Raw genomic sequence first — 22498 nt, 5'->3', positions numbered from 1 at the left:
TCTCTCTCTCTCAAGTGTCGACAAATAATTTGCACATTTTTTCCACGGGTAAATGTGCGCTTAGAAGATTACCTGAAGATTTATCGCAACGTTAATTAGTGCTTAAGACCAAAGTGAATTGAGGTAAATTAGTGGGATTAAAGTTCATTTTATTGCATTATCATAATGTTCAGCTGGTTAACATATAGACCACTTTGTAGTTGCTTTAATCGTGGATCACAAGGTAATTACCTCCCATTCAAAAAACTGAACATAATGTTATCTTTTTTTTATTTTACACAAGTGATATTTATGAAGGGGGATTCGAACACAGAACCTCAAGAACAAGAGTCATTCCTCTTAACCACTTGATCTACGAGCTCTAACTGATGTTTTAATATAAGAGAAATTCTATTGGTACCCTCATTCAGTTTGTTAATAGTGATTAAGAGTATTTACCTCTAAACTAGGTTTCCACTTCAATATGACAAAAAGAATAAATTAATTAATATAATATGTACAACACATGACAAACGTGTATTTTAGAGTTTACACATGACATATTGGGAGTGGATATTAACTTTGCATTATTAACAAACACAAGCAAATTAATATACATTGTGAATTCATTAACATAAAATATAGAGATATACACTTATGGGAGATGTATCTAATTTTATCCCGATCATTGAAGAGATGAATAAAGGATAAACTGTTTGGAGATGATTAGAAAAAATAAAAATAAATAAAAAGGAAGGAAAAAGTTGGGCCAACAAAACAATCACATTGTTAACTTATATGCAGTACAACGTCTAGAGAGGAACAAATTAAATTGCCAATCGCACATATATCTCACTAGTGGTGCACGTGAAAATTAATCACTTGGTGTTATAGCTTTTAATTTTATGAAAAAAAAAAAAAAAAAAAGAAATATTGACTAGAGTTCCACTAGTCTCCATTGTAGCGTAAAAAGAAAGCTTTTGTTTTTAATATTTTCTGGAAAAAAAATCTTTAGATTCGGCATTTGTTGTAACAAAGAGTGATTATCATGTTAAATAATATAAAATCACACATCGTTAAACTTGACTAACTAAATACAATATATAACGAGTAGTACCATTACTAATATCACCATGACTTTCTGTGATAAAGCCTCATACCTACTGAGCTTTATAAGCAGTTAAGTTGAGGTCAATATCAATATTGCTACTAGTGGGCCCCTCACCCATCTTTTTAAAATTAAACATATCAATTATGTGATAATTTTTGTACTTAGGTATCGAAAGAAGCATAAAGCACTTATTATCAGTAAAAGTCCTTTTTTTGCCTCACATAAAAGAAAAGAAAAAATTATTGGACTGTCTCTGCCTAAAGCCCAATTTCTAAAAAGAAAAGTTGGACATTACCATGGAGCTTTGTAGCTCTCGCCCCATATGACCTTCAACTGAATCAACTCTCTCACCTTTCTAAATTCTAAAGGAAAAAAGTGCAAAAGTCTTTTCTTTTTTTACTGTTCATGTATAAGCAAGAAAAAGAATGTATAACATTACATATGTTATTTATTGAAGTACGTCTATCTTTAAGTTGTTACCTAAATGTTTTGTCTCAAAAGCAAAATCTTTCAGTTTTTTACTACACGTCTTCTCTTTCTCTCTCCCATCTCTCTATATATAAACCTCTCCCATGTCTCTCTAATACCTCTTAAGCTCTCCTCTCTTCTCCTCCTCATCCTCCTTTCCCTTCACATCACGTAACAAAAATGGTGAAGTTCTCAAAGGAGCTTGAGGCTCAGCTTATCCCAGAATGGAAAGATGCCTTTGTCAACTACTGGCAACTCAAGAAACAAGTTAAGAAGATCAAGCTTGCAAGAGTCCACAACAAACAACACCCCGACGCAGCCCGAGATTTCGGTGCCTCCGTTTTTGATCCGGTTCGCCTTGTCACCAAGAAAATCAGTGACAAGTTGTTCAATTTCGATAAGAAAGCTGAGATAATTCAGGTAACCAATTAATGCACACATATAGAACCTGTTATTAGTTATATCTAATCTTTTGAGGTTTAAAGGTGGTTGATAGAAATGGGTTTTGCTCACTTTGGATTTTCAGGCGAGTTTCCGGCCACCATAAACAAAGTTCACAAATCTAAGGGACCGAAACTTTGATAGCTTATTTTTTATTCTGTTTTTTTTTTTTTTTTCCCCAACAAAAATAAAGTTGGTGCGTTTTGAGTTTGTCTTTTATAGTGGGTTGTGTTCAGACCTGTAAAGTACTCAAATAAATCACGTCATTTTCAGGCTAAAAGTTTTGGGTTGGGTTTCCGATACTCTGATGATACCGAAACTGATTCTCCGATTTTTCTGCTTAAAATCTCGTTCATTCCTCGTCCCTCTCTCTCAAAAGTTATGTCCTTTTAGTCCTATGTAACTTCCACTTCAGTGACAGAAGCACCAAAGCTTTACTTTATAGCTGGTGCCTTGAATGTTTTTGAGGGTGTGATTAGTGTGCATGGCACAATGAACATGATTATGCATTTATTCTACCTAGCCTTCTCTAAAGAACCTTTTACAAAATCACCTTAATAAAATTACAATTATAGTTATCAATCTACAATATTTGATACATTATCGATATTACGAAATATCAACAAAATCCCTTGTTTATCAAGAAGCATAAAAACCCGATCCTTTCTAAGATGGACAGTTGCTATTGGTCTATGGGGATGACTTGCAGTGGTTTCTCTGACCTTTTTTCTCATCAATATCTCCTCTTTTGGTTTTCCATCAGTTGGGGTTTTATTTTCTCCTTTTTCTTTTTGTTTTTACACAAAGAAAAGACCAGGATAAATGTCAATAAAGTGGCCGGAAATGTCGGAATGTTTCAGAGTCGAGCAGGTATGGTGCCCCTTTTTTGGTCTTGTTACAGAAGTTTTGAGGGTTTCGATTTTTCTCACGAAAGCAAAATCTGAAACGGTTGTAGCTTAGAGATATACTCATGTCACGAAACCATCGTGACTAAAGAAAATCCAAAACCAACATGAAAAAGACACTAGCAAACAAAGACAGACGTCAATCTAATAAATATGGATCATTTTTTTCTGTTGCACAGGTGAACAGTAAAATAATGGAGGATGGTGAAGAGGAGGAAATTTTTGAGACCGAGCTCGCTCAGTTGTTTTCTGCCGAGGATGAGGTAAGTAATTTTTAAAAAAAATTATTGGTACAAAGTTTAGAACCAAAACTAATTATCAATTAATTTTGAATTGTACGTAATTACTATAACGTGACTATAATTAATTAATTTTTTATATATATTAAAGCCTTTAATCAGAGATATTGATACTTATGTATCCATGTAGGTGAGGGTGTTCTTTGAGGGGCTAGATGAGGAACTTAACAAAGTGAACCAATTTTACAAGACCAAAGAGACTGAGTTTATTGAGAGAGGAGAGATTTTGAACAAACAGCTACAGATTTTGCTAGACCTCAAGCAAATTCTCAATGATCGGCGGTGGAAGAATTCTGGGTCGAGGCACAACGTGCCGAGTGTTCCCAGCTCATGGTCTTCTTCTCCCCGGAATTCTGACTGTAGTAGTGGTAAGCCCTCTTCTTTTGAAATAGTAGGGCATGTGCTTATGTTTTTTATGCCGATATTACACTTAGTATTAGAACGACGTAGTTTTGCATTTAAGCACACAAAAAACCCATTAGGAGAAGACGCAACCTTTACATGTACATGATGAGGTCAGTGGAAACACATGGAAACTTGGAGACTATTTAGACCAATTAATGTTGGTTTTGGATTAGGACAAAGCCATGGGCCACATACGTAATTTCAAGAAATGGAGAAAGATGGGTCATGTCACAATTTCAATAATACCAAGAAAAAATTCCACCTCCTCTCTTCAGGATGATATGGCTTCTTTAGGCTAGGCCTAGGTGCATAAAGAAGCAATATATTTTTGTTTCATTAATTTTTTTCTTAAATGCTTCAAACTAAAATATGATAAGTAGCTCATCCTAAAAAAGTACCATAACAGTTACTAATTTACAATATATGATACATTCTCGATAAAATATCGGGTAAATCCTGATTGCAAGTGCATGCTTTCATTTCTCAATAATCCTCTTTCACATACATCTCCATTTGCAAGTGTTAATTAGTCAAAGTTGTAGGTTTAAGGGATATATATATATATATATATATATATATATAGATGAGCAAAGAAATCATTTTGGTATGCAAAACGTATGGGAATTTTCGTTTCCTTTATGACACAACTTTGGCTCTCAAGTCGCAAGTCTTATCGTTAGTGCACCTATCTATCACAGCTGGAGAAAGATAGATTTCGGACGAATCCAAATCCTTAACGCTATTGTTCATGAACGGTTCTCCTTTTTTGAGAAAGCGATAGAGGAAATCTGTTAAAACCTTGCCCTTTCACTTTATGTCACAAATATTTCCCACTATAGATAAATTAATTAGCTCTCAATAACTGAAAACTATTAAAATGAACAAAAAAAAATGTTGTTAGATTAGTCACGAAATGATACGATAGCGACAAGAAAATGAGGTAGAACCAAAAAAAATGTCTTGGTACTTGTTTTTTTAGCTCTCTCACATAGTGCGGGGTCTTAAATGAGTTACACAAATGTTATACATCTTATATAATGCGAGAAGTAGAAAAAATAGTTGAGAAAATAGTTGGATTCGAAAGCATTTTCTAACAAGAAAATTTGTTTGCTAGCATTAATTACTAATTATAGACCTTGATGCAGAGTGCTTGGCGGAATCCAATACGACCCCTACAGAAATAACACAAAGAGGTGAAGCAATTGCTGCACTAGAAAAAAATGGTGTTAACTTCATTAACGGGGCAACTAGGGGTAAGACCAAGAAAGGCAAACCGAAAGTGGCCATGAGGATTGATATTCCAAACACAACACCAACACGAACCATCACAGCCGTTACATCAATGCTTTGGGAAGATTTAGTGAACAATCCCAAAAAGGAAGGCCCTGGAGAATTCATCAATAGAAAGAAGATACAGTGTGCTGAAAAAATGATTAGAGGGGCTTTTGTGGAGCTCTACAGAGGCCTTGGTCTACTTAGAACTTACAGGTTCTTTCTCTTTCTTTATTTATATAAATTTTTTTGTTATTTTTATAAAATTATTATGATTTATACAAGGGATAAGAAAATAAATTAAAAATAGTAAGGTTGAGTTACAATTACTATTTTAGCCACTGTTGAAAGCAATCAAACCAATAGGTCTATTTGGAATATATTTTTGCTGGCCAGTTCTTTGAAGCAATAAGACCAATTGACAAAACATGGGTCTTATCTCGGTTTAGAGGGTAGTTAGATGATCAGTAAATGTGGCTTAAATAGTTTGTCAGAAATGGACGGGATTCTCATTAGTTTGGACAGCATTTTGTACTTTCTTTCTAGAGTATGAAATGTTTAAGCACATAGGTAACATCTTTTCAGAAATCCCTCACTTCATCAAATGTTTTGAGTAAATATCCTCAAGTAGGAAGTAAGAGAAATGTTTACGAAAGTAGTATAAGAAATGTATTCTTTCACTGAACTGCTGATGTCGGCGTTGGGTGAAATTTTTCAAAATGGTGATAGTTGCATTGCTCTTTCTAGAACTAGAACAGTTTTTAAAAATGAACTCTACTTATATATATATGTAGTTCCTACATTGGATCTACACGTCATTTACCTTTAGTTTGCAAGAAAATTTTTTTTTAACTCGATTAACGTTCTAACCGAAAATTGCTACTAATTTTGGCAGCTCACTGAACATGGTGGCTTTCACAAAGATCCTGAAGAAGTTCGACAAGGTGAGATATATATAAATGGTGCCATTTTTTCAGCCTTCATGACACAAGATAGAATATACAAGATATTTTGGGTACCCATTTATATCAATCTTGTTGTTTCTTATATGCATTTACCACACTAACTTTTGGTGCAAGTAAACTGAAGCAAACTACCTTTTTTTTCCCCTTTTCCTTTGTGTAGGTATCAAACCAGCAGGCGTCAGCAAGCTATCTGAAAGCAGTGAAGAGATCACATTTTATCAGTTCTGATAAGGTAACTGATCAGATGCCCTGCAACCCTAGCTCATTGTCCTGAATATGATATATTTCTAAGTACTTTTTTTTGTTGGGAAGAATGGGTTAATGGTTTTCTGATTGGGATTCTGTGTGTTATTATATTTGGTTTGGATAGGTTGTTAAACTAATGGATGAAGTGGAGTCCATTTTCACAAAGCATTTTGCCAGTAATGACAAGAAAAAGGCAATGAAGTTTTTGAGGCCCCAACAAAACAAAGATTCTCATATGCTCACCTTTTTTGTTGGTAATCTCTCTCTCCTGCCTTAACAGTATAATCAAATTGGCTACAAAAGCTAAACAGTATAATCACTGAAAATGTCTGATATCTTCCCATTAATGACAGCAACATCACTTGTGTAATGCAATATCATGTACGTATGGTTTAATCTTTGGGCCAACATGAACCGCATTATAATTCTCCATGTAAAATGCACTACGAAGCTCTGCTTCCCACTAATCCAGAAAGTGGGATTGCTCAATACTTAATTGAATGAATCATCACCACACATGTTCCTGGGGCCCACCAAGCAGGGGCCCAATTTTTGTATGAGTTTTCTTTTTTATTGTTTTTAGTTTTTTTGTGGTGACTTTTTAATAAAGTCGTTTTCCTCTGTCTTATTTCTAGAAAATAAAGAAGTTTTTTCTTTCTGTTGCTGCAGGTTTGTTTACAGGTTGTTTTGTATCATTGTTTAGTGTGTACGCAATCTTAGCGCACTTGTCTGGTATATTTTCCCCTACCACGGAAAGAGATTACTTGGAAACTGTCTACCCTGTTTTCAGGTGCCCTCTTCATCTCATTAGCCTTTTCTGTTTTCACATATACTGCAATTAAAATAATAAAAACAAATAGAAACTATATCATGATAATGAGAAAGTTTCTGTCATGAACTCCTCAAATAAAATTATTTGGACTATAATTGTGAACTATATTGTGCATAATAGAGGTGGGAGAGTGTGGAATATGATCTTTCTGTCACTCTTGAATGCATTGATTTAAGCTATGTATCCCTAACATCTCATTAGCTGCTAGATAATGAAGTTTTTAAGCTTACTTGTTGGCTCATTCCGTAACAACTTAACCTTTTCCGGGACAGTAATTGGCTAATAAACTATCATAGCTCTGGTTGTAGGAGGTCCTGAGTTCAAAATCTCTTTGTCAGCATTTCTCTGCAATCTTAAAATGAGGGAAACTTAACTTTATCAGTGTGCTAATTGTGCGGGTATGAATTTTGTGCAGTGTTTTTGCTTTGCTCAGCCTGCACTTGTTTATGTATGGTTGCAACCTATTCATGTGGAAGAATACAAGAATCAATTACAACTTCATATTTGAATTTCAACCAAGCACAGCCCTAAAATATCGCGATGCCTTCCTCATATGTACAACCTTCATGACAGCTGTGGTTGGTGCAATGGTTGTGCACTTGATATTAAGGGCAAATGGCTTCTCAAGCCAAGTTGATGCCATTCCTGGAATTTTCCTTCTGGTTAGTTCTGTTACTTTCATCAAGGTCTTGTTCAAGTCAAGGTAGCTAGGACTTGAGTAACTTATGTGGAACATAATAATCATAACTCAGGCTTCAAAGAAAGTAACTAAGAAAATTGAGACACATAGCATGAAGCATTGTACTAATCATCAATTGAATTTTGCAGTTCTCCATTGCCCTGCTCATATGCCCGTTCGACATCTTCTATCGACCAACTCGTTACTGCTTCATCAGAGTAATTCGCAACATAGTCTGCTCCCCACTTTACAAGGTACATTTACTTCTTTGCACATTGTCTCATCAATTACTTGGCTTATTTTAAGCAAATGTTTTGAAATTAGCATTAAGAAGCATTGCTTTTTTATCTGAAACCTGTGCAGGTTTTGATGGTAGACTTTTTTATGGCTGATCAACTAACTAGCCAGGTAATTACATTATGATCCACTGATAAAAGAAAATTTCTAATGCCACCATAAACCAATTCACAAAAGAAAATTTCATTAATCAAACACCTTTTATCTCCCTGCTTGTAGATCCCATTGCTGAGACACATGGAATCCACAGCCTGTTACTTTCTTGCTGGAAGTTTCAGAACGCACCACTACGAAACCTGCCGAACTGGAAGGCTGTTTAGAGAGCTGCTTTATGTTATCTCATTCTTGCCATACTACTGGCGTGCCATGCAAGTAAGACCACAAAAACCTTATGCAGATTCTCCCATTATTTTATTGTGTTATTATTTTCATTCTTACGCCAAATTTATCAGCATCGATATCAGTTTTCCCCTGGAAATTAGTTTGAAATAAATCCATTATAGGATTAACAAACAGCATTTGACTCAAAATTATGATTGGAAGTATGAATGTCAATGTGTATTCTTTTTTTACTTGAAGAACCAATATAATAGACATTTGAACACTTCTGCAAAGTTATAATTATTTAGTCCAACTAACATGTGGCCTTTGAATGCAATGAACTACCAGTGTGCAAGACGATGGTTTGACGAATGTGACGTTAACCATTTGGCTAACATGGGAAAGTATGTCTCGGCCATGGTGGCAGCCGGAGCCAGGATTACATATTCTAATAACCCCGGCAACCATCTATGGTTTTATATGGTAGTGATCACATCTGTGGTGGCTACAGTGTACCAGTTGTACTGGGATTTTGTCATGGACTGGGGGCTTTTCAACCCAAAATCCAAGAACCTATGGCTAAGAGATGATCTCATTCTGAAAAACAAAAGCATCTATTATGCTTCCATTGTAAGTTTTTCTTTAAATTTCTGTGATCTATTACTTCATTGTCTCCTTAATTAAAACAGATGCAGACAAATTTCTCAAACCAAATGTTAAAATTTGATCCAGATCTTGAATGCTGTTTTAAGAGTTGCTTGGGTGGAAACAGTGATGGGGTTCCAGAGAATTCCGTATGTTGAATCACGATTGCTAGACTTTCTCTTGGCTTCATTAGAAGTTATCCGGCGAGGGCATTGGAACTTTTACAGGTACTATATGTCTCACAAGTTTGATAATCAATTCAAATAGTTATCCTCTGTTACCAGAGGAATGTTTTTCAAAACCTGAGCCACATATTCTTCAGTGCAAGCACTAGAAATAAAAGCACAAGCTTCTCAACATGCTTTCTTTTGTATCAAACAGGATAGAGAATGAGCATCTGAATAATGTTGGGAAGTACAGGGCAGTGAAGGCAGTTCCTCTACCATTCCGTGAGACAGATTCTGATGGCTGAGAAAATTTAGTCTTGATATGTACAGAAACCCCGAAATGCTGATATGGGACAATTTAAGCCAAGGCAGAAGGAATCCACATTTTCTTATATCAATGTGTGAGATCCTGCCATCCATTCATCTCATATCCAATTCGGAACATGAATTGTAAAGCGCTAAGTGTAATGAAGAAAAGCGCTTCTCAAATGGAATTATGTTTCTTTGTCGTACGTTTGGCATTTTAATTTGGATTTGCTAATGTAGGTGTATCATATATTTCTGGAAAGACAGATCCTTCTTCGATTGACTATCAAGATGCTGCATTTAAAAAGATATATAGCCATCTATATGAACCCTGCTACATGAAATAAAAATTGGAATGACTGATCTGATTCCAACACATTGTCTTAATTGGATGAGAATAAGCAGAAAATGATTCTTTGTTATCTGATGACTGTCACAGAAAGAATAGCATGATTAGGGGCTTACCATTTCTTTATGGAAATTGGTCAAATATGATTCTTCAAAGCAAAGTTTCATCTTGGAAGTTCTGCATTAGAAATGTTAATGTGAGAATGAGGCTTTGTAGTCAAAGTTTCCTGATTTGTAATCCTAGTGGCAGATTAAGTAATGTTACATATGCAATGGCAGGAAAGGAAGCTCTATAAGCACACCAGCTCTCTCCCTACATAAATGGCGAGTCTTAAAGAACTTGAATGAAGTTCAAGCCATAGAGCCTCTTACATTGTAGTTTTTCCTTAGTATTTAAACATGCAAAGAATGTGCATAACATGCATAGTATGCGTAATACATTGTGCTACAATGCTTGAGCTGGTTCCCATAAGGTAGTAGTATAGGATATAATTTGAATCTTACCAAGCTCTGCATGCATTGGAAAAGAAAGCATCCATCGTTAAATAAGTATACATCCAAAGAAATATTGGAGCACTTATATGCACCTGCTAAAACATTATAATACATGATAATTTAGAAGTTTGCTATCGACTCTGTCGGGCAGTGTCTTGTGTATGTGTCTCTGCACACCTTCAGAACAAGGCATCAATCAACTTTACTAGACTGTTCCTTTTTTAAAGAGCCTGCTATTCTCTTACTAGACTGTTCCTTTTTTAAAGAGCCTGCAATTCTCTTTGAGAGACAGTAAGCAGTTGATTGGATGGTGATCATGGGATTGACACCAACAGCACTAGGCAGAACACTGGCATCACAGACGAAAAGGCCTTCTGCTTCCCAACTCTCCCCATTCTCATCAACCGCTCCTTCTTTTTCATTGATTCCCATTCTACAGCTCCCCATCTGATGAGCTGAGGAATAGGTTGTCCAATTCTCTACCAGTGACTGTGGCCCTTTCTCTGCAGAGACCATGTCTAAAAACTCCTCTAGTTTCTCCTTTTCAATCCCTTTACATTTGATTCTCAGCCCGTCACTCCGATGAGTGCCAACTTCAACTGCTCCTGCTGCTATCAGGATTCTAAGCGCCTGCCTCAAACCAGCCTCCAAGTTCTCTTTGTCTGATGCCTCAAACTCATAGCTTACTCTTCCTCCTTTCATAACTATCCCCGAACCCCTATCCCTGATAATTGAAATCAAATGGCAAGTTCTTCCATACTTCAGCATTCTTTTCTTTATGTCTTCCCCAGACTCCCAAGGGCACAAAGAAGAAAATGCTCCAGGCCCTAATGCAGGCGTTTCGATGATTGCTTTTACCTTGGAGTCAACTGAGGCCACCTTATGCACCGATGTAATTATTCCACCCTCATAGATTTTACCCTTGAACTCAGAATTTGATTCAGGAAAGTATCCCCAGGCCATTAAAACAGGGTGGAGATGAAGATTTCGACTGATGTTCTTGTTCTTGAGTCCACTAGAGATCATTAAAGGGGGTGTCAAAAGAGCTCCACACGCTGAGATTGTCACTTTGGCCTCAATTTGCAACTTTTTACTTATATTGTTGCTTAAACTTTTTGCCATTACTCCGGAGCATTTCTTTTTCCTTAAACTTCCACTTTTGATGTTCTCCAATACAAATTTCTCAGCTCTGCATCCAGTTAAGATCACTGCACCATGATCCACAGCATCTATCAGCCATGTAGAGTCCGTCCCCTTTTTCTCTCCTTTTCTGCAGCCATAACCACAAGATCCACAATAATGCTTCTCCGACGAATTTCGAGGCACAAAATCAACTCCAAGGCCCAGATTTTCACACCCTTTCCGAAGCACTTGATTTTGGAATCCCTCCTCTACACAATTGTCTGTAACACCAATTCTCTCACACACAGTATCCATGGCAGAAACATATTCAGGTTCTCCAAAGAATCTGATCTCATGATCCTTAGCCCATTCCTCAAGCACATTATCTGGTGTTTTGATGCAGGCTGACCAGTTAACAGCAGAGCCGCCACCAACTGTTGATCCGGCCTGGATCATCAATTTCCCATCAATAGTTGCAAAAATACCTCCTGACTCATACATTTGATCCTGGGAAGGACCTTCCAAAGAAGAATAATCTGAATGAGTGTAATAGTTTCCTTTTTCAAGAACGACGACTTTCTGGCCAGAACTTGCAAGAACAGCAGCTGCAACACCTCCTCCACAACCAGAGCCAACAACTACAACATCACATTTGATCTTGTAAAGCTTCTCTTGAGGGTCATGTCTGACTGTGAGGCCTTTTTCAGCAAGGGAGTGCAGAAGGGTAGTATCAGTTTCATAAATGGTTTCTATTATTCCCTTCTGAAGAGGTCTCTCTTTTGGGGCTGTTGGGGTGTTCTGATCATCAGTGTCTACATGATATCCAATGGCTTGCCATATTGGGTTTTCAGCATTTTTATCAACCTGAGAAAAGAACAAACATAGAAAAATTAAAATGCTCTTTGACTGCTTGGAATCCGCTCTTTGGTTAATTACTGGTAAATCATGGTTATCTTTCCCATGTACTTTGACATCAATGTGAAATTATTCGACGTAACTGTCACACACCACCACATGTTGTTACATTATTCGACGTGATTGTCACAAAAAGAAACTTAATTAAACACTATATGCTTGCTTGAGCCTTGAGAACACACAATTAATATCCCCTGATTTTAAGGGCATGACATATATACTAGCATTATGAAGAGAGTGGTTGGTGTAGGTGATACATCACGTGACATCACGTGAGACACTCTCAAAGCTTAATTGATTATAAATTTGTCCAGTGTACCAAAAAAGTCCTAATTAAATGTCTAAAAATATAGTTGATGGGCAGCCACCTGATTAGCTCAAAGGCATCGGCGGTGATGATGATGATGTTTCAACCACTGGTTGATTTAAATATGTTATTTTATCATGTCTCATTTGACTATGATTTGATACAGCGTTTGCAAATTCAATATTTCTTAATTTATTGGAATCAATACCATATTATTATTTTAGAGCATGCTCTTTGTCAACCAAAAGATTATGCCCTCTTTTTTTGGGAACTAGGGGAAAACCTCGAGGGTATGGACAAATATTTTCAACCACTTAAACTACAAACTTCTTTTACGCAGTAATATTTAGCAACTCGAACCGTAATGTTTCATTATATAAGAATGTTGAATTGAAATTTTTTATGAAAAACTCATATATATGTTGACTGCCCAATAACTCAAAAACAATAACGTTATATGATAAAAAAATTAAAAAATAATAATAAGTAAGCTAAATATCATAAATTCAAAATTATGAAAACTGTTGAGAGAGAGAGAGAGAGAGAGAGAGAGAGAGAGGAAATATTACCCGAGAGAAGAAAATGTAGAGGCAAAGGAACTTGATGTAAACAAATGCAAGCCTAATGGGTGTCAAAAACCTGTGCTTGAACCACTTCTGCAGCAGCCTCTCTCTTTTCGCCAACGGCAAACTTGAAAAGTTGAGAATGAAGGGCCATCTCTCACCAAAACAAAGCGAGCCACAAAGCAGTAGGGTCCCCAACCGAGTAGACAGGACCCATAAAACCACTCTAACCAACACCACAGCTTCTATAAAGGCCCTCTTCACCAGTAGTTCTGCAACCTGCAGTCCACGAGCGTCCCCAAATGATATAAAGTTAATTGAAGGAAAATCTTATATAATGATATTATTGATGTTTCTCTCTATTTTTGGTCGAAGAAGTTTTAGATTCAAATATTCTCTTTTTTTCTGTTTTTTGGTAAATACCACGAGGTGTCTCCACACTTGAAGGGTGGGATTAATCCCCGCTCAGGGTTTGGCTTGTCCAAAAGTGCTTTCAACGGATTTCGAACCCTTGTCATTGAGACACCAAGTAGCTCGCCAGCTAGAGGTGGCAATTTGCCAACTGCACCATAGCTTCCGGTTAAATCCCATAAAAAGAAAAAGAAATATTCTTTAATTATATATTTTTTATTATTTTGTACAAGTTACATTGGGAGAATGGGGAATCGAACTTATAAAATTTGTGTACAACACCTTGCATACTTTTAATACATCATATGTTGGCTACAATCATAATTAATATTTTTAGAAAAGTTGATATAGATTCAAATTCTTATTAAGGAGTTGTGTTTAATCCTCGAATTTAGTGACTTTGATCCAAGTCTTTTGACTTTTGTGCCACATAGAATTACATTCCTTTTTTAATATTTTATAATGTAATATTTTTATATTTTATTTTTAAAATTATTTTTTGTTCCAATGTTGCCCCTTTTGACTTGAATCGGTACATACAATTTTATGTGGAGACACCTATAAAATATGTAATAGTATTTTATGTACCTTTTTTTTTATAGGTAACATACAATTTTATTTTATCTATTTTTGTATGTCAGGTACATAATTTAATATGTGTGCTTGTATGATCGATTGGCATTATATGTGGGTCTTTATTTTTTATTGATTAAATTGTATTTTATCCATATATTAGGAATATTATCAAAGAAAGAATTTATAATTAATAATTTAAATTCTGGAATTCAATTATAAGGAAATAATGCATTAAATTTAGACTTTTAATGTTTTTTCCTTATTTACCTTAAAGGTAAAATCAACACAACAAAAAAAATAATAAATATCAAAGAATCTATATCTAAAATAAAAAACACAAAAACTAAACCCGATGACAATTAATCATTTTGAACCTAAATTTAATAACCCTTAATATTTCGTCGACAAAAGAGATTATAGTATAAGTGCAGTCCATGTACACCTAACCTGTTTATTTATTTTTTGTGTCAACTAGTACACCTAACCTGCAATTTAATATAATTATCTTTCTCATTAAAATATTTTCTAAAGTGTAAGTGGTGAGATTTTTTTTTCATTTCTTTTCATATGTGATATTGTAAAAGGAGGATTCGAACACAATACCTCAAGTATATGAATAAATACAATCTTAATCACTTGAGCTTTAAGCCCACTTGCAAAAGTGGTGACATCTTCATTACATCATAACACATAAAAATTGCTACCACTAGAGAGAGAGAGAGAGAGAGAGAGATGAACCTCATCAGGGATTGGAGTTTGAGCCCCAGAAGCCTGGTGGAAGGCCTGAACAGCCTTATTTGTCGGTTGTTCATCCTTCCCTTCAAAACAAAAATCATTTAATGGCAAAGCAGGCAATAGAGCCTCACAAACACTTGCCAAAGACTGCATCTCAGCTGAAGAGAATCCATGACTGTATTTTCCTGATCTTCTCCCTCCACTCAACAAAGGATGACACTCTTTTCTCATCTCTCTCTCTCTCTCTCTCTCTCTCTCTCTCTGAAAACTAAGTATGTTGTGTTATACACAGTGGAGCATTTCAAGAGAGAAAAAAAAGGGAAAAGACTCCCACCAAAGTTATTATGATACAAAACTATCACTCACTATATATATTTAGGCAGATGCATATAGGGCCATTTGCTTGGTTAGTTTCAGGCTTATCATAAAGTCATCATTGCAGCATGCATACGTGCCACTTTTATAAACCAGAATTGGGTTGCCCCACCAATAAAGGCTTTAAAATTCCCTAACCATAGTTACTATAGAACCAATTTGATATGATTTTCTAGACTATAGCAACAGTTTTGTCTAGGGGGTTTTTTTTTGGAGGGGGTAGACTTTTTTCTTTGAGAATGAGAGAAACTTATTGTTTAAGAAATATTGTGAAGCTATATATTTGATTAGATTAATGTTCTTGGTAGTCCAAAAAATTGATCATGCATTTCTCTTTATCTTTTTATAAAACTGGAAAAAAATACATGACAACTTTTTTAACGTGTCAATATCCGTTCTAAAAAAAACTCTTTATTATATTTACAAGTAAAATATTAGTACTTTGCATTAAATACACAAATTTATGTGTTAGTGGAATACACATAATATAAAGTGAATGAAAAAGGCAAGAAAAAAAAGACAAGAGAAAAGGTAGCTAGCATTCATATCATATATGAAAAATCTTCACTAACCAAAAGCATCTAAAACAAAATATAAATTGTCACAAATGTTTAAAATGAAAAAAATGTGTTGAAAGAGGTGGGGATCCTAATTTTATCTATTTGAATTTGAGCATCACCTCTCACAATTATTAATGCCATAATTTTTTTTATCTTATATAGTCTTTTTTAATATTTTTTACTATAACATACAGAGGAGTGTAAGTGGACAAAAGAGGAGCGAGAACACAAAATTTTTATCAAAATGAGTGTAAGTGAATAAAAGAAGAGTCGGAAAATCAGCTCTTTTTATTTTATTTTAAAAAATAAATAGACGTCTTTTATTCCATAATATGTTTACACCTACACGTGGCAAGAGAATAACCAACCATTAATAGTAGTCAAGTATCATTTTCTTGAAGTTGATGTTACAGCCAATCGGTGGGCACAAGAGGGCACCATCAGTCCACAATCATACGGGTTTATGTCCAATCAGCGAAAGCTGTCGTCTAAAATAGACTGATCCTCTGATTTAACCAAAATTGTTGAAGCCATTTTTGTAGCTTAAATTGGATACACACACACTGCCAAATATTGCAAAATAAGAGAGTGGATGTTAAAAAATTTAAGTAGCCGACAATATAGGTAATCTTCCGTATATATGAAGCTTCTGCGCTACATGAGAGTCACAGACACACCAAGCTTCTCCGTACCAAGCTTCTACGCACGGCACCAAACAAAAGTATATGATCCGTCAAGAAAGAGCTTTCAAATGTAAACAAATATGTAACTTGATAATCAGGAAGCGTCAAGGTTGACCATCTGTTGACTGTTTTAGCCATTTCGTGACGGGTTTTACCCGTTAGCAAACCCTTTTGTTTGATGGATCAAAAGCTTCAAGAATACAGATGAACGGAACTAGGATTGTATGTGTGGAGGAGCTGAATTATAACACAAGTTTTTGAAAAGAAAATTAAGTCTTAAAACAGTAAATAATAGACTGAAAAGGAAAAAAAAAAACATTGGTCTTGATTATGGACGATTAATAAACTGGAAAAAAAAAAAAAAGATTTACTATTATAACCAATATAGGAGCCTAAATTATAAAATAAAAAAACCTTATATGAAATGGACTTTAGAAACACACCCAAAATTCATTTACAATATGACAAAAAGGCTTTTAACTTCTTTTGAATTAAAAACCCTAAACTCTAAAACCCCATTAAAAAAAAAAAGCCACAAAGTAATTTAATAATCAAAATTAAATTCAATAAGGTCAGCTGTCATTTTTTGGGTTTGTTTATAGAAATCAAATGATGTATGGTTTATTTATAATTTTGGTGCTAAGAATGGGTATATGACTAAATATCTTCAAACAAAAAAAAGAAATTGTAAATAATACAACCTTTTTACTTTATATTAATATAAGCGTGTATATTGGACTTAAAAGTCTAATTGAATTTCCTAATCTTTTGTCTCAAATCCATGGTTAAACTAGTAATGTAAAGCTTGTATTTTTTCGTTGCGGGACAAATATTTTCAACTCATCCCGTGACGTGCATATACTTCCAGACTCCAGTTCCTCTATAGGACAAATACTTGACTGTCAGCTTGAAGGATCATGAAGGGTACGTGTTCTTGCCAGTTGCCACCAGCTACAACTCCTTTTATAAAGGTTTCACGCTCTCCAAATCCTTCTCTAGGAATATGACTTCCATTAACCCAACCAATATAAAGTCTTCTTTATTTTCTAGGTCAAGCAACCAATATTAAGCTTCTTTTGTTTAATTTCGCAATGAATCAAATCTAATGTTTGTAATTTGTTTAACTTCGACATTGGCGGACTAAACGATTGAAAAACATAAATTATGTCGGATGAAGTTTTGAATTCAAATCTCATGTAATGCCGTTGTTAAATCAAAACTAACAAATAAAAATAAATAAATAATGTGAAACATGTCTATTACTTCCCTTCTTTGTCATAATGGCCTTACCCTACAAATCAATTGGAGAGGGCTCAATGCAGTCTGGGCAGTGCACCTGTTTTTTCCTTCCTCTTTTGCGCACACAAATTATAGAATCACAACAATCACATTCATTTGGGATTGATATCACCTTACATTTATTTCTAGAGGGGTTAGGTTAGGTGTAGGGCCGTACAGGATCCAAACTATTAAAAATAGATGTAAATATTTGCCTTTTCCAGCGTTCAAACCTAAACCACTTTTCACGTTTCATTTTAACACACTAGCACAACTTTGTTGACATTCTTTCGAAAAATATATTTATATAGCATAAAAATTCTAGATTTCTAAGTTTTTGTGTTAACTTTAGCATTTCTTTTTTTAAGGAATGGATGTAACTTGAACTCTAAATGTCAAACTTCATGTTGTAGTGTTATTTTCTAAAATTTATTTATGTCTATTTAGAACATACTTAATGGTATTTTCTATCGGATTGAATTATATACGATCCTGACACTCGAACACATTGGATCGGATTGTAAAATCTCAAATCCAATAAAAAATTGGATTGGATCATGACATTCGAACACATTGGATCGGGTTGTAAAATCTCAAATCCAATAAAAAATTGGATTGGATTGATAAAAATTCATTGGTTTTGAACCAATGTACACCCCTAGTTAGTTGTCACCGAAGTCAAAGATTATTGTCAACATCACTCAAATTGTATCATAAAAGAAAATACGTGGCTCTTTCTTCTTTGTAGATAAATTATAGCCTAGCATATGTGCATAATTTTTTCTTTTTATTTATAATTTTAATACATTACCTTTGCATAAGTGTCAAAACATGATTTCTTTGTAAGAAGAATGACTCCTTAATGAGACCACCTAGACTTAAACATTTTAAATTTTGATGGTGGGATTGGCCTCCTCACTTTAAACTCATCATTGTATCCTCTCCCATTAGAAATGTGAATCTTCTTAATTTGAAAAGCAACATGCAAGAATTCTATAGTGAGGACTTTATATATGGCCCTTAGGTGAGGTCTATCTCTTAATCGTTGGATCAAATTGGTTAGCCGTCAGATAAGTTGGTTAGCCTAATCCAACTACTAAGAAATAGGACATCACATAAGGGCCATATATAAGGCCCTCACTAGGGCTATGCAGGATCCAAACCAATCCGCTAAAACCGACCAATCCAATCCAATTTTCATTGGTTTTGACGACATTGACATATTGGATTGGATAAGCAAAATAAAAATCCAATTGGATCGGTTCATATGGCAGATCAAGAATTGAAAATCCAACATAAACTGAACTAATCCAATATACACATTAATATACATTCATATTGTATAATATCTACACTTTCATCTTGTTTCTCACTAATATATTCATCTTACTTTCGAAAAAATTAAAACATTAACATATTAAATTAATGTATATTAAAAATTAATATATTAATGCCATATCTTTGATCATATTGAATTTTATATTATATGTAATGAAAGATTATGAAGTATTTTTTTATGATGATTATTTTTCATAACAACCGATCATCTAGTTCAATCCAATTCAAGGTACATTGGATTGGATTGGATCCTGACATTCGACTATATTGGATTGGATTGTAAAATTTGTAATCTAATAAAAAATTGGATTCAATTGGATCGGTAAAAAATCATTTGTTTCAAACCGATGCTCACCCCTAACTAGGCCTCATTATTTGGCCCGCGGGCTTATGGGCCAATGGGGGCCCGCCTGGCCCATCCGGCTCATAAAAAAGTCAACCAGGCCCGTTATGGGCTTTGAGATAGCCTGGCTGGCCTTGGACCGGGCTAGGCTTGGGCTTGGATGTCTGAAGCCCGACTCGGCCGAATTAAGCCCAAGAAAGCCCGGCCCGGACGGCCCACAAAAGCCCGGTCCGTTAGGCCGACATACATATATAATTATGTATAAATAAGAGTTTAGGTTAGGATTATATCACTTAAATCACATATATAATTTGTTTCATTTCATTTACTTTTCTTTACTCATTCCTAGTTTATAATTGGATGATTAGCACATTAATTTGTGTCAATTATTAATTTAACAATTATATATATATATAAGATGAACAACATATCACATCACCAAATATAATCATATCACGAAACATAATCGTACCACCAAATATAATCATGCTTTTCTTGAACATCATCAAATGGGCATAAGTCATGAAAGACATTCATCCTCCAACAACCTCCATAATAATTTAGGAAATAACAATGGCATAAGTCATGAAAGCCGCACTCTCATTTCTCCTTGCTGAAAACCAACCGCGAGGAAGCTAAGGGGGGGAGGTGGCCACTGCCCCTCCTCCCCTCCGCCCATCCTCCCCTTCCTCTCCTCATCTCCCTTTCTTTTTCTCCCACATTTTCCTTTCCTCTTATCCCTTCTTCTCCTCCTCTTCCCATCCCCAGATAGTCTAGATCTGTTTGGATCTAAGTCTATTTGTCTGTTTGTTTTGTTTGGTTGTTTTTGCAGTGTTTCAAGTGACTGGTGTTGTTTTTGTCTCGGCGGCGACGACAATAGTGACGCTGGATTGTGTCCCTCCTTGGGAGAGTTATGATACCTAGTGATTAATGTTTTGTCTCTGTTTTAACTGCAGCGGCAACAACGACGCTGGTGGTAGTTGTTGGGATGTGATGCTCTTCTTTACCCTGCGCCGACTAAAGAACTATGATTGGTCATAGAAAGTTTTCTTTGTCAGGTTCTAAGTTGAAGTGGAGTGCTTCTCATGGGTCTTTTTATTGTTGTTTCTATGTTCATCCTCCGTGTTCTCTTTTGGTTTCTACTATGGTATGACTTACAGTTTATATGGGTGTTAAAATACTATGATTTTGCTCATAGAAGGCTTCTTTTGACAATTGGGATGTTCTGGGTCCTCTCCTGTAGATTTACTATTTGGGGTTTCTACGATCCTCTCATGTGGGTTTACTGTATTGCTTTCTAGTTGCAGTTCTCGTCGGAGGTCTTTGTGTTAGGTTTTGTTTTTGACTTGTTCTTTTATTGTAATGGTCCAAAGTGACATGAATTGGACTCTCATGTTAGTCTATGACATGTGTGGTACTCTTTCCTCCCCTGAGATTTGTCTCATGAGGTTGTCCTAGAAAAGTTTTAACAAGACCACTGTATCATGTCGCTCTTTATATGTCTGTAGTTTAATGAATTAATTTCTCATTCTTTTAAAAAAAAAAAAAAAAAAAAAAACACAATGGCCTACCTACCCATGGAACGCTTGTGATCCTCGAGGCTTTCTATACTGATAATATTTATGTATTTATTTTGAGGTTACATGTGGGCCAGTTGCCCAAGAAACCCAAGAAAACTATAGCTACTAGTCTGGGCCCTAGCCCAGTCTCCTACCAAGTACAATGAAAGGTTGGGGGTCCTCAAATTAATGAACACCAAAATCTGCCTCTTCTGAAAAAACAAAAGAAAAATTGTTTATATTTGTTGTAACAGGCCTTCAAGGTCATCTCCAACTATGGACGGCTAAATATAAACCACCCATAAAATTTAACCTATCATTTATAGCTTTTTAAGAAATAGTACTGGATTATTTTTAAACATCTCCAGCAATGCAAAACTAAATCATAGCCCCTTCAATATTTTATTAATTTTTAGTATATTCTATTGGTTAATTTAATTAAAGTACTATTTAGACCCAATTTAAAATACATTTTAGAAGAGAAAATTATGAAAAGAAGTTGTTGGAAATTATCAGTATAATGGCCTCACCTGGATACTGAAAATTTTGTTTCAAACCACAACCTCAGAACCAACAAGTAATGGCAAAATATTACACTCCACGGTACACCGTACTGTCCCAGATTCTTTGCCCTCAAGTTGCTCAAGGCAAGATGACACACTCTTGAGAGAAGGCCTCACAACCTGGAGGCTTGGGATTCTGGGAGATGTTTAATATCTTCATACATATAAGATATAGCTAAAAAGAAGCCTGGCCAAAAATGAATTACAAAGAGGACAATTAGCCACATCAAATATATTCCTCTTCATCCTCTGGGTTTGGTGAGGAGCCTGCCTTGGGCTGACCAGTCAAATAAAATGTTCAATTGTTGTTGTCATAAAAAAGCTCCAAACTAAGCCTATAAAACTCCTAATATGAGAGGTCAACTTGAAAGGAAAAAAATACCAAAAAGTAGGGGTGGGCACGGTTCGGTTTGGACCGGTTTTTGCCTCAAATTAGAACCGATCCGATACTATTCATGCAGTTTGGTTCGGTTCGGTTTTAATTAAAAAAATTCAAAAACTGTCCGGTTCGGTTTGAACCGGTTTCGGTCCGGTTCCGGTTCCGGTTCGGTTTTGAACCGGATTATAAAAATTATTTTTTTTAAATTGTTTTGTAATACAATTCTCAACTGAAATATTATTTTTTTACTTGAAAATTAACAAATTATTCAATTTCATATAATAAATAAATATTAAAGTGAGAAAAGAGAGATATTTTGACATTGAACTTGGATAAATATTAAGTTTTTTTTAGTGAAATTAAAAATATAGCATTAAATATAAATATATATTGAAATTATATATATTTTTAGTTTCACCAGTTCGGTTCGGCCCGATTCGGTTTTTGAAGACATGGAACCGGATCCGAATCCGGTCCAAATCGGTCCGGTTCAATTTTTGACCGGTTTTTGACTTTTTGGTCAACTCGGTTTTTTTCCGGTTTGGTTCGGTGTGGTTCGGCTCGGATTTCCGGTTTGCCGGTTTGAGTGCCCACCCCTACCAAAAAGGTC

General features: G+C 35.2%; 2 protein-coding genes across 2 annotated transcripts; one reads left to right on the top strand and one right to left on the bottom strand.

Moving 5' to 3' along the window:
* Positions 1-1632: 1632 nt before the first annotated feature.
* Positions 1633-9628, top strand: LOC117638302 (phosphate transporter PHO1). The gene is made up of 15 exons (XM_034373441.1): positions 1633-1978; positions 3084-3167; positions 3334-3571; positions 4754-5096; positions 5776-5824; positions 6006-6077; positions 6216-6345; positions 6761-6881; positions 7339-7585; positions 7752-7856; positions 7966-8010; positions 8119-8271; positions 8569-8850; positions 8953-9092; positions 9247-9628. Exons 1-15 carry the CDS (start codon positions 1739-1741, stop codon positions 9335-9337), a joined length of 2340 nt encoding a protein of 779 aa, XP_034229332.1. The 5' UTR covers positions 1633-1738; the 3' UTR covers positions 9338-9628.
* A 577-nt stretch (positions 9629-10205) lies between these two features.
* Positions 10206-15077, bottom strand: LOC117625116 (long-chain-alcohol oxidase FAO1). Its single transcript, XM_034356745.1, has 3 exons — positions 14814-15077; positions 13095-13367; positions 10206-12167 (listed from the first exon to the last, which is right to left on the bottom strand). Exons 1-3 carry the CDS (start codon positions 15039-15041, stop codon positions 10374-10376), a joined length of 2295 nt encoding a protein of 764 aa, XP_034212636.1. The 5' UTR covers positions 15042-15077; the 3' UTR covers positions 10206-10373.
* Positions 15078-22498: the final 7421 nt, after the last annotated feature.

The sequence above is a fragment of the Prunus dulcis genome, chromosome 1 (genome assembly GCF_902201215.1).
Source record: "Prunus dulcis chromosome 1, ALMONDv2, whole genome shotgun sequence".
Taxonomy (NCBI): domain Eukaryota; kingdom Viridiplantae; phylum Streptophyta; class Magnoliopsida; order Rosales; family Rosaceae; genus Prunus; species Prunus dulcis.
The sequence above is the reverse complement of the archived record's forward strand: the minus strand, read 5'-3'. Positions and strand labels throughout refer to the sequence as shown.

Bases quoted from the DNA above. Each gene is read 5' to 3' on its own strand.
- LOC117638302 (XM_034373441.1), top strand. From the start codon at position 1,739: ATGGTGAAGTTCTCAAAGGAGCTTGAGGCTCAGCTTATCCCAGAATGG. The intron at 6,882-7,338 runs GTGCCCTCTTCA...AATTTTGTGCAG, and splicing joins ACTGTCTACCCTGTTTTCAG to TGTTTTTGCTTTGCTCAGCC. The intron at 7,586-7,751 runs GTTAGTTCTGTT...TGAATTTTGCAG, and splicing joins TTCCTGGAATTTTCCTTCTG to TTCTCCATTGCCCTGCTCAT.
- LOC117625116 (XM_034356745.1), bottom strand. From the start codon at position 15,041: ATGAGAAAAGAGTGTCATCCTTTGTTGAGTGGAGGGAGAAGATCAGGA. The intron at 13,368-14,813 runs GTTCATCTCTCT...CGTGGACTGCAG, and splicing joins AAACTCCAATCCCTGATGAG to GTTGCAGAACTACTGGTGAA. The intron at 12,168-13,094 runs GTAATATTTCCT...TTCTTTTCTCAG, and splicing joins TCTACATTTTCTTCTCTCGG to GTTGATAAAAATGCTGAAAA.